General features: G+C 42.6%; 1 protein-coding gene across 27 annotated transcripts in view; it reads right to left on the bottom strand.

The window, feature by feature from the left end:
* The window catches only part of ZMYND8 (zinc finger MYND-type containing 8), a 130743-nt gene that overhangs the window by 16509 nt on the left and 101397 nt on the right, over positions 1-12837 (bottom strand). For 17 of the 27 annotated variants that reach the window (XM_082361160.1, XM_082361157.1, XM_082361151.1 and 14 more), the window contains 2 exons: positions 11525-11908; positions 9390-9580 (listed from right to left, as the gene is read on the bottom strand). In XM_082361160.1, the coding sequence (XP_082217286.1) occupies positions 9390-9580; positions 11525-11908 (575 nt within the window). The remainder of the gene's footprint in view (positions 1-9389; positions 9581-11524; positions 11909-12837) is intronic. The other 10 variants (XM_082361150.1, XM_082361147.1, XM_082361135.1 and 7 more) reach the window with 1 other exon arrangement.

Raw genomic sequence — 12837 nt, 5'->3', positions numbered from 1 at the left:
CCCCCAATTCACCCCAAAATGGGAGGAAAATGAATAAAGTATCTGTTGAGATTTCCGCCCCCAGCTTGTCGCAGGTGCCACAGGGGGACACTGCCAGCAAAAACACTTTGTGCTTTATGGTCAGTCACTCTGTATGGGCCTCCTTACCCACATCCATTTAAAATATTAAAACAAAATTGCTTTACAAGAAAACTTCAGAAAGTGGATGAAATTCAATACTTTACTAATGCCATAGTTACATTCCATTTTAAAGAAATCATGAATTTGCGGACTGACCTTCATTCTTACTTCCAAATATAGCAAAGAAGCCAACAAAGAGCCCTTCTGCCAAAACACACAAATCTGGGTCTTCAACTCTGGGTCATCTCAGACACAAGAAAGTTCATCAGCTACAAAACTATGTCACTGTGTTCATTTTCCTAGCTGCAAAGGAAACGTCTGTCAAAAAGTTCATTCCTCAATTTTGCTCTAAGAGTGAAGGGGGCGACAGTAGGGGATGGAATAAAAATGGCTGCAGGAGCTGAGAACACTGGTTTGGTGCGAACCACTAGCCAGGGCCGCAAAGCAGCCTCAGTTTTCTCTTCTGTAAATAGACAACTTGGACCAAATCAATGGAAGGTGATACAAAAAGTCAAATCAATTGCAAGCAGAACAAGAAGCCGTTTGGGCAATACCAGACATTTTCTTAAATCAGTAATTTTAAAAATTACCCCGTTTCAATTTTCTTGCAATCCTACAACAGATCACATTAGGAAGAAAGGCTCCATTTGGTGCCATTATGTCTTTAACACTTTCATGATAATCTCTCTTTTTAACAAAAGGAAGATGGACTTAAGCTTCAAGCCTTGACAAAGAACAGGATCCGGTGAGGTTAGACTTAATTTTATTTCAACTAGTTAAGTCAATTTAAATAAAAATACTAAGTCAATACTAGTTCAAGGTGATGAACAGGTAAGAAAAAAACCTTGAGGATGCCAACAAGTAACTAATACTTGAATCCTTCCTGTTCTGAAACTCCGGGACTCTGTAAGAATTCTTGTGTTTTATTCAAAAGGGGGCAGAAATACTAAATAAGAGACAAAGTTATCCCCAAGAAGCGGAGTTGCTTGAAAAAGCCACATGTAAGAACAATCAACTTGTGGACACTGGACAGCTGTGGTCAGCAGGCTTGGTGTGAATTCACAAGTCAGCTCAAAGCCAGGTTAAGAGCACACTCGCTAGATCCTGGCGGCTACCATCCAATGCCAGCTTGGACGTTCACTGATTATGTGACCCTGGACAAGCTGTGTGACCTCGCCAGGTCTCAGTTTTCTCATCTATAAAATAGGTGTGCTAACAGTACCTGCCTCATCAATCTGTCATAAAGATTGAGTAAGTAACATATAAAACGTGCTTGGGATAGTGTCTGGGCCAGAGTAGATGCCATGCAGACACTGGCTACTGCTAGTATCATCCTACCTAGTGTGACAGACACTCTGAGAAGGCTCCCCATGGCCTCAGCCCTCTGGGCTTTGTGCCCCTGTATAATCCCCTCCAAGCAAGGGCTGGCCTAGTGACCTGCTTCTAACCCACGGAATATGGCAGAGGGAATAGTCCGTCACTTCTGTGATCACTTACATGAGACTGTGACTTCCATCTTGCTAGCAGGCTTTCTCTACCCCTTGCTGTCATGAAGCAAGCTGCCATGCTGGGCAGGCCACAGGGAAAGGGACTGAGGACAGCCTCCAGCCAACGACCAGCCGGGAACTGAGGCCCCCAGTCCAAGAGCCCTCAAGGGAGTGAATCCTGCCCACAACCACCTAAGTGAGCTTGGAAGTGGATCCTTCCCCAGTCACATCTTCAGATGAAATCCCAACCCTAGCAGACACCTTGGAGGCAGCCTGCCAGAGGTCCTGAAGCAGGGGACCCAGCCCAGCCGAGCCTGGACTCAAGACCCACAGAAACTGTGAGATAAATGTGTGTGGTTTTAAGTTGCTAAGTTTTGTAGTGATTTGTTATGTAGCAACAGATAATACACCTAGATAGAATAAAAAGAAAAGGACCAACAGAAATTCATGAGTAGAAAATTATATATACCACTCTCGCCATCCAGAACTAAAAAAAAAGATTCTACCTTTCACACTGAATAATAAAGCAACTCCTATCATGAGACTTCAAGAAGTCTAGAAACAACTATCCTCAACTCTTGTCACCCATTCTATCAACTTGAATACTTTACCCACTGGGAACTAATAAGTAATTTACTCATGACTAAAGAGTCAAGTATTATTATTGCCTACTTAGTAATTTACTAAATACGCTTAGATTATTGTCATTAGCTACTATTAAGAGTTACTGAGGCTAGGAAGACACTGGAACTCACCAAAACAGATACCCCACATCCAAAGACAAAGGAGAAGCCGCAGTGAGACGGTAGGAGGGGCGCAATCACAATAAAATCAAATCCCATAACTGCTGGGTGGGTAACTCACAAACTGGCGAACGCTTATACCACAAAACTCCACCCGCTGGAGTAAAGGTTCTGAGCCCCACATCAGGCTTCGCAACCTGCGGGTCTGGCAACGGGAGGAGGAATTCCTAGAGAATTAGACTTTGAAGGCTAGCAGGATTTGATTGCAGGACTTCGACAGGACAGAGGGAAACAGAGACCCCACTCTTGGAGGGCACACACAAAGTAGTGTGCGCATCGGGACCCAGGGGACGGAGCAGTGATCCCATAGGAGACTGAACCAGACCTACCTGCTAGTGTTGGAGGGTCTCCTGCAGAGGCGGGGGGTGGCTGTGTCTCACCGTGAGGACAAGGACACTGGCAGCAGAAGTTCTGGAAAGTACTCCTTGGCGTAAGCCCTCCCAGAGTCCACCATTAGCCCCACCAACAAGCCCGGGTAGGCTCCAGTGTTGGGTCGCCTCAGGCCAAACAACCAACAGGGAGGGAACCCAGCCCCACCCATCAGCAGACAAGTGGATTAAAGTTTTACTGAGCTCTGCCCACCAGAGCAAGAGCCAGCTCTACCCACCACCAGTGCCTCCAATCAGGAAGCTTGCACAAGCCTCTTAGATAGCCTCATCCACCAGAGGGCAGACAGCAGAAGCAAGAAGAACTACAAGCCTGCAGCCTGTGGAACAAAAACCACATTCACAGAAAGATAGACAAGATGAAAAGGCAGAGGGCTATGTACCAGATGAAGGAACAAGATAAAACCACAGAAAAACAACCAAACGAAGTGGAGATAGGCAACCTTCCAGAAAAAGAATTCAGAATAATGACAGTGAAAATGATCCAGGACCTCAGAAAAAGAATGGAGGCAAAGATCGAGAAGATGCAAGAAATGTTTAACAAAGACCTAGAAGAATTAAAGAACAAACAAACAGAGATGAACAATACAATAACTGAAATGAAAAATACACTAGAAGGAATCAATAACAGAATAACTAAGGCAGAAGAACGGATAGGTGACCTGGAAGACAGAATGATGGAATTCACTGCTGCGGAACAGAATAAAGAAAACAGAATGAAAAGAAATGAAGACAGCCTAAGAGACCTCTGGGACAACATTAAATGCAACAACATTTGCATTTCAGGGGTCCCAGAAGGAGAAGAGAGAGAGAAAGGATAAGAGAAAATATTTGAAGAGATTATAGTCGAAAACTTCCCTAACATGGGAAAGGAAATAGCCACCCAAATCCAGGAAGTGCAGAGAGTCCCATACAGGATAAACCCAAGGAGAAACATGCCAAGACATATAGTAATCAAACTGACAAAAATTAAAGACAGAGAAAAATTATTGAAAGCAGCAAGGGAAAAACGACAAATAACATACAAGGGAACTCCCATAAGGTTATCAGCTGATTTCTCAGCAGAAACTCTACAAGCCAGAAGGGAGTGGCATGACATATTTAAAGTGATGAAAGGGAAGAACCTACAACCAAGATTACTCTATGCGGCAAGGATCTCATTCAGATTAGATGGAGAAATCAAAAGCTTTACAGACAAGCAAAAGCTAAGAGAATTCAGCACCACCAAACCAGCTCTACAACAAATGCTAAAGGAACTTCTCTAAGCGGGAAACACAAGAGAAAAGAAAACAACAAATAAACAAACCCATAACAATTAATAAAATGGTAATAGGAACATACATATCGATAATTACCTTAAACATGAATGGATTAAATGCTCCAACCAAAAGACACAGGCTTGCTGAATGGATACAAAAACAAGACCCATATATATGCTGTCTACAAGAGACCCACTTCAGACCTAGGGACACATACAGACTGAAAGTGAGGGGATGGAAAAAGATATGCCATGCAAATGGAAATCAAAAGAAAGCTGGAGTAGCAATACTCATATCAGATAAAATAGACTTTAAAATAAAGAATGTTACAAGAGAAAAGGAAGGACACTACATAATGATCAAGGGATCAATCCAAAAAGAAGATATAATAATTATAAATATATATGCTCCCAACATAGGAGCACCTCAATACATAAGGCAACTGCTAAAAGCTATAAAAGAGGAAATCGACAGTAACACAATAATAGTGGGGGACTTTAACACCTCACTTACACCAATGGACACATCATCCAAACAGAAAATTAATAAGGAAACACAAGCTTTAAATGACACAATAGACCAGATAGATTTAATTGATATTTAGAGGACATTCCATTCAAAAACAGCAGATTACACTTTATTATCAAGTGTGCACAGAACATTCTCCAGGACAGATCACATCTTGGGTCACAAATCAAGCCTCAGTAAATTTAAGAAAATTGAAATCATATCAAGCATCTTTTCTAACTGCAACGCCATGAGATTAGAAATCAATTACAGGGAAAAAAACCTAAAAAACACAAACACATGGAGGCTAAACAATACATTACCAAATAACCAAGAGATTACTGAAGAAATCAAAGAGGAAATCAAAAAACACCTAGAGACAAATGACAATGAAAACACGACGACCCAAAATCTGTGGGATGCAGCAAAAGCAGTTCTAAGAGGGAAGTTTATAGCTATACAAGCCTACCTCAAGAAACAAGAAAAATCTCAAATAAACAATTTAACCTTACACCTAAAGGAACTAGAGAAAGAAGAACAAACAAAACCCAAAGTTAGTAGAAGGAAAGAAATCATAAAGAGCAGAGCAGAAATAAATGAAATAGAAACAAAGAAAATAATAGCAAAGATCAATAAAACTAAAAGCTGGTTCTTTGAGAAGATAAACAAAATTGATAAACCATTAGCCAGACTCATCAAGAAAAAGAGGGAGAGGACTCGAATCAATAAAATCAGAAATGAAAAAGGAGAAGTTGCAACAGACACTGCAGAAATACAAAGCATCCTAAGAGACTACTACAAGCAACTCTATGTCAATAAAATGGACAACCTGGAAGAAATGGACAAATTCTTACAAAGGTATAACCTTACAAGACTGAACCAAAAAGAAATAGAAAATATGAACAGACCAATCACAAGTGATGAAATTGAAGCTGTGATTAAAAATCTTCCAACAAACAAAAGTCCAGGACCAGATGGCTTCACAGGTGAATTCTATCAGACGTTTAGAGAAGAGCTAACACCCATCCTTCTCAAACTCTTCCAAAACATTGCAGAGGAAGGAACACTCCCAAACTCATTCTATGAGGCCACCATCACCCTGATACCAAAACCAGACAAAGATACTACAAAAAAAGAAAATTATAGACCAATATCACTGATGAAGACAGATGCAAAAATCCTCAACAAAATACTAGCAAACAGAATCCAACAACACATTAAAAGGATCATACACCATGATCAAGTGGGATTTATCCCAGGGATGCAAGGATTCTTCAATATACGCAAATCAATCAATGTGACACATCATATTAACAAACTGGAGAATAAAAACCATATGATCATCTCAACAGACGCAGAAAAAGCTTCTGACAAAATTCAACACCCATTTATGATAAAAACGCTCCAGAAAGTGGGCATAGAGGGAAACTACTTCAACATAATAAAGGCCATATACGACAAACCCACAGCAAACATCATTCTCAATGGTGAAAAACTGAAAGCATTTCCTCTAAGATCAGGAAAAAGACAAGGATGTCCACTCTCGCCACTATTATTCAACATAGTTTTGGAAGTCCTAACCACCGTAATCAGAGAAGAAAAAGAAATAAAAGGAATACAAATTGGAAAAGAAGAAGTAAAACTGTCACTGTTTGCAGATGACATGATACTATACATAGAGAATCCTAAAGATGCCACCAGAAAACTACTAGCGCTAATCAATGAATTTGGTAAAGTTGCAGGACACAAAATTCATGCACAGAAATCTCTTACTTTCCTATACACTAATGATGAAAAACCTGTAAGAGAAATTAAGGAAACACTCCCATTTACCACTGCAACAAAAAGAATAAAATACCTAGGAATAACCTACCTAGGGAGACAAAAGAGCTGTATGCAGAACACTATAAGACACTGACGAAAGAAATTAAAGATGATACAGATGGAGAGATATACCATGTTCCTGGCTTGGAAGAATCAATATTGTGAAAATGACTCTACTACCCAAAGCAATCTACAGATTCAACGCAATCCCTATCAAATTACCAATGGCATTTTTTACAGAACTAGAACAAAAAATCTTAAAATTTGTATGGAGACACAGAAGACCCCAAATAGCCAAAGCGGCCTTGAGGGAAAAAAACGGAACTGGGGGAATCAGACTCCCTGACTTCAGACCACACTACAAAGCTACAGTAATCAAGACAGTATGGTACTGGTACAAAACCAGAAATATAGATCAATGGAACAGGACAGAAAGCCCAGAGATAAACCCACACACCTATGATCAACTAATCTATGACAAAGGAGGCAAGGATATACAATGCAGAAAAGACAGTCTCTTCAATAAGTGGTGCTGGGAAAACTGGACAGCTACATGTAAAAGAATGAAATTAGAACACTCCCTAACACCATACACAAAAATAAATTCAAAATGGATTAGAGACCTAAATGTAAGATCAGACACTATAAAGCTCTTAGATGAAAACATTAGAAGAACACTCTTTGACATAAATCACAGCAAGATCTTTTTTGATCCACCTCCTAGAGTAATGGAAATTAAAACAAAAATAAATGAATGGGACCTAATGAAACTTAAAAGCTTTTGCACAGCAAAGGAAACTACAAACAAGACGAAAAGACAACCCTCAGAATGGGAGAAAATATTTGCAAATGAATCAACGGACAAAGAATTAATCTCCAAAATAAATAAACAGCTCATGCAGCTCAATATTAAAAAAACAAACAACCCAATCCAAAAATGGGCAGAAGATCTAAATAGACATTTCTCCAAAGAAGACATACAGATAGCCAAGAAGCACATGAAAAGCTGCTCAACATCACTAATTATTAGAGAAATGCAAATCCAAACTACAATGAGGTATCACCTCACACCAGTTAGAAAGGGCATCATCAGAAAATCTACAAACAACAAATGCTGGAGAGGGTGTGGAGAAAAGGGAACCCTCTTGCACTGTTGGTGGGAATGTAAATTGATACAGCCACTATGGAGAACAGTATGGAGGTTCCTTAAAAAAATAAAAATAGAATTACCATATGACCCAGCAATCCCACTACTGGGCATATACCCAGAGAAAACCATAATTCAAAAAGACACATGCACCCCAATGTTCATGGCAGCACTACTTACAATAGCCAGGTCATGGAAGAAACCTAAATGTCCATCGACAGACAAATGGATAAAGAAGATGTGGTAATATACAATGGAATATTACTCAGCCATAAAAAGGAACGAAATTGGGTCATTTGTAGAGACGTGGATGGATCTAGAGACTGTCACACAGAGTGAAGTAAGTCAGAAAGAGAAAAACAGATATCGTATATTAACGCATATATGTGGAACCTAGAAAAATGGTACAGATGAACCTGTTTGCAGGGCAGAAACTGAGACACAGATGTAGAGAAAAAACATATGGACACCAAGGGGGGAAAGTGGCATGGGGAGGGGGTGGTGGTGTGATGAACTGGGAGATTGGGATTGACATGTATACACTAATATGTATAAAATGGATAACTAATAATTTAAAAAAAAAGAGTTAATGATAATAAGAAGCCCAATAATGAGAATTAGTTAGGCAGCAACATGCTTTCATTCGACAACTATATATCAGGCATCTGCTGTGTGCCAGGCACTGTTCTAAGCCCCAGCAATGAGCAGAACAGACAAAACCCTGTTCCCAGGGAGCTGCCTTTCTGGTGGTTATTCTTACTACCAGGTGGTCTACTGACATGAAACCACACATCACTCCAGAGCACTCTCATCTGACAGCAAAGAGAGCTGAAGCCTTCTTTTTTTCTTTTTTTTCCTACTTTTTGGCTGCATGGTGCGGTATGAGGGATCTTAGCTCCCCAACGAGGCATCGAACCCACACGGCCTGCAGTGGAAGCGCAGTCTTAACCACTGGACTGCCAGGGAAGTCCGAAAGCTACAGGCTTTTTATTCGCCTGAATTCAATGGTAAGCATAAAAGCACTTGGCAAATTAAAAGAGGAGAGAGGGAGTAGGGAAGGAATGGACTGGAGTTTGGGATTAGCAGATGCAAACTATTATAAATATATAGAATAAACAACAAGGTCTTACTGTATAGCACAGGGAACTATCATCAATATCCTGTGATAAACCATAATGGAAAAGAATATAAATATATGTATAACTGAATCACTTTGCTATAGAGTAGAAATTAACACAACATTGTAAATCAAGTATACCTCAATAAAATAAACTTTAAAAGAGAGAGAGAGAGAAGAAAGAGGCTGCACCGAGAGGGTGCCCACGAGGGAACAGAGAGCAGGCGAGTGTGCTCCCCACACTGCTCGACAAGGAATGTGCCAAGAGTGTGCGTGAGTCCGGGAGGGAATCCATCACTCCCCGGTCCACCTTGGTTGCTGGAAAGATCTAAGTGCAGGCGTGGAACCTTGCAAGTCTCGTGTTTAAGCCTCTGTCACTTTTGTCTCACACGGCTTCTAAATGCAAACTAACCCCTTGGTCGGTTTTGAACTGAAGGACAGTCATCTGTTTCAGCAGCTTAAGGAAAATCTGTTCCTAATGAGTGACTTGAATGCTGCAGGGTAATTTCGATTCTATGTCATTTTCCTCTTAGAATCTAAGCCCTCTCAGAGGAAGGGTCAGTCCTTTCTATATTTCTCTGCTTACACCCCACGTCAGCCCCAAATGGAAGAGTTTGGTCTTAGAGATCCTCAGTAAAAGCAGGGTCTTCCCTCCCAAGCACCCTCTAAAACCTGCAAGGTCGTGACCCAAGTGGTTCCTGTCGGGAAGCTGATCCTCCCACGTCCCGCCGGCACTCACTTTGCTAGTGTACTTGGCGATGTCCGCGGCGACGTCGGCTGAGGCGGTGGCGATGGGCAGGTCTGCGCTTACTGAAGAGGCGAGGGTGCTCGTGGACCCCGAGCTGGTGACCAGGGGCGACGACTGGGTGCTGGTCACCAGGGTGATGGTGGAGGTGGAAGGGCTCTGCGTGATCTCCTTCTGCTGGACAGCTAGGAAAGCAAAGGGTCCTGGTCACCCCACTGCCGCAGGAAGGCCATCCCAGTAGGAAACTGTGGTGGGGAGCAGAGCCCCTGACAAATGCCCTGCGAGTTTCTCTACTTTCAAGTGACAAAGATTCTCTCCTTGGCCAAACCCTAGCCAGGCTCCTCTGAGTCCTTTCTCAACGACACTTCCACCTTGGTCTATAAAGACGAATATAGTTTCTAACAGCTCAAGGCTGCATCCCTAGGATGACCCTTGCCCCCTTAAGGTCCCCGCCTGAGAAAACTCAAGGCTGCCGAATGAACTGACTGTATATTCCAGCCAGCACCTAACGATAGGGCCCATCTCCCAGTCTCTGTGGGAGGGTCGGAGCCTACCTTCAATAGGTACCAGTTAGCAAACCCAGATGTTTCAAATGGACCAACACCCCCTTCCCACTTTATGTAAGTTTTCACTTTCTGACTCTTCAGAGCCTCCGCCCACCCCCCTCCCTATTCCCGAATTCTCCCTTTAAAATGCCCAGCCCCCTGTGTACATGTTCAGTTCACGCTGGACTTTTTGCCCTATTGCAATAGTATATAGCTGATTAAAATCGGTCTTTACTACTTTAACTAGTGGCTAGCTTTGTTTATCTTTGACAAGACAATCTGGGATTTAAGAATCACACCATCAATGAGCTCCTTCTTGCCAGCACCTAAATTCCCCTGGGGAAGGCTCATTATGCTTAAGGGGTATGAATTCAGAAGACCGGAACTGGTCACCCCAACATGAAATATCCTAGACCCGGTTCTGTCCCAACGACTCTTCAAACAGCGAGATCAATCCAGCTGTACTCCAATGCTGCGTGTCCAATCTTTCAGTCTGCCCTCCCCTCAATCTTTGAAGGGTTTCAATGGGAGCCAATTCAAGATCTGGCTGCTCTTCAACCTCACGTCCTGCTGCGGCTCTTTAATAGTCCTACTCATAAGGGTGCGCTCAGTATGTGAGAGTTTCAGTCAAGGAGCCCAGCCTTCAAGGATCTCGATGCAGGTTTCCCAGGGGAACAAGATTCTACATCAGTGCTCACAAGAGCTGGGCCAACTGGTACCCATCAGGTGGTTCAGCTTTACACCAGCTCCAGATGGAGCCTCCTGCCGGGAGCCGTGATTCCGCACTTCAGCAACTGGTTCTTGATGCTGGCTCTTCTTGTGTGTGAGGCTAATCGCTAGTTATTAAGGTAACCTTTGCTACCAACTTCTCACACTGTACTCTTTCCAAAACAACGTCCAGGGGTTCATGGATGTGCACAAGGAAACTTAAACAAAGGTATTCACTGCAGCACTGCTTACAACAGGAAAAAAACTGGAAGCAACCTAAATGTCTATCAGTAGGGGAATACTTTAAATAAACTGTGGAATACTATGCAGCAGTCCAAAAGAATAAGGTAGAGCTGTATGTACTGACATGGACAGACCTCCAAAACATGCTGATGGGTGGGGTGGGGGGGAGGCGCGGAAAAAAGCAAGTATGGTACCATTTTTACGTTTTAAAAAAGAAAAAAGAAAAAAAAGTAATATTTTAATGAAGTCATATATATACATAAATATATATGCATACATGCATAAAAAAGATCTTACGGTTAACAGCGACCTCTGAGAAAGGGTGGAGAATGAAATGGCAAATCAATCAAGACAACAGATTTTTGTGTCTATGTGTCTACTTCACCCCTTTCTAAGAAGAACATATGCATGTATTTATAAAATGAAAAAAAAAAAAAAAGAAAAAAGAAAAGTACAAAAGCAAGTTGGAAAACAATTTTTTAAAAATAATGCCAAATGGAATGTGTGAGGCTTCCAGGATACAGTAGCCAGGAAACCAAGGGGAACTGAAAAAATAAAACGATTATTTTTCTCCTGTCCATGTGGCCAAAAAGGGACCGGGCGCCACGGAGAGCAGAAGGGGAGGCTCGGTACCTTTCACGGCCTGTCTGGTCTGATATCTCGTCCCCTGGGAAGACTGAGGCTGCTGGTTTTGCTGCTGGTTTTGCTGCTGGTTTTGCTGCTGCTGCTGGCGCTGCATCTTCTGCATGTGCCACTTTTGGGAGGACGTTTGAAACTTACTTGAGGAGTTCCACACGACCCGCTGCACGGCCGGGGCAGTCTCCTTCGGTAAAAGCGGCCTCTGCTTTTTCACTGGGCTTCCTGTGGCAGCGGCGGCCGGGGCCGTGACCGTGGATGTGGTGCTGGTGGTGGCCGTGACACCAGCCGTGGGAGTTTGGGCGGAAGAGCGGGTGAGGACCGGCGTTTCGGGGGGAGACTGGCTGCCCGCCGTCGTGGATGGTGGAGCTTTACCTACGACTAAAGCCAAAGCGTGAACAAACAAACGAACAGAAAGTGGATTTGACTCAGGCTGGCCTGCAGCGTCTCTACACCACCAAGTTCTGGGTGACCATCACAGGCTAGCATGCCAAAGACACCCAGTGAATGGGCACTTATACAATACGCTCAGGCCACTTCTGCAGCATGCTCTATCTTAAAATATCAGCCCCCTTGTGTTCCATGCACTTGCTCACATCTGAGACGTATGTCAAGGCATCTGGGGGACTGAGGCCAAGCAGACCCAGCCCCTGCCCTCAAGTTGCTCACCTACTAGTAGACGACGCAGTGGATGAACAGAATCACTGCAAGTATCTTGTTTTACAAAGTTAAAGTTGGGTAAGCACTTTGAGAAATACCCAGCCAAAGTCAATCCGGAGATTCAGAGAAACGCTTCCTTTGGCCAGGGAACCTAAAAAGCATGCACCCCAAAGAACCAGACGGCTTCCCATAGGCCAAAGCACTGAATAACAATAAATGACCCAGAAAGAAGAGTATCTTCTTTAATCTCTTCTGATTCCCTTCCGAACAGTCTCGGTGTGGTCCTGGTAGCCTTGACACTTAACACTAAAGGTAATTCCACCCCAAGGACAGAACCTTCCTCAGCACAATGGTATTTATCTAGAATTTAGAAGCCTTGCTTTTGTTTTGATTGTAGTTATTCCTGTTGCGTCTTTTATGTAGAGCACACAATACTGTTTTACCTACTGTGTGGTGGCCAAGTTTAAGTCTAAAATTGAGTTTAATTTTTTTTTTAAAGAGCTGTTGTTTCAGATAAAAATATTAAGTCCGTAATTATACAGGCAGGACTTAGGAATGGCAAAAATAATGAATGCGAGTGACTCAAGTTTGAAAAAAGCTGCCTTTCAGAGTATGTCTCCTGGGAGGAGCTGGGCTATGGGGGTGGAGGG

Source organism: Balaenoptera borealis (assembly GCF_965194805.1).
Source record: "Balaenoptera borealis genome assembly, chromosome: 16".
NCBI classification, from domain to species: Eukaryota; Metazoa; Chordata; class Mammalia; order Artiodactyla; family Balaenopteridae; genus Balaenoptera; species Balaenoptera borealis.
This window is presented reverse-complemented; position numbering and strand designations above follow the sequence as displayed.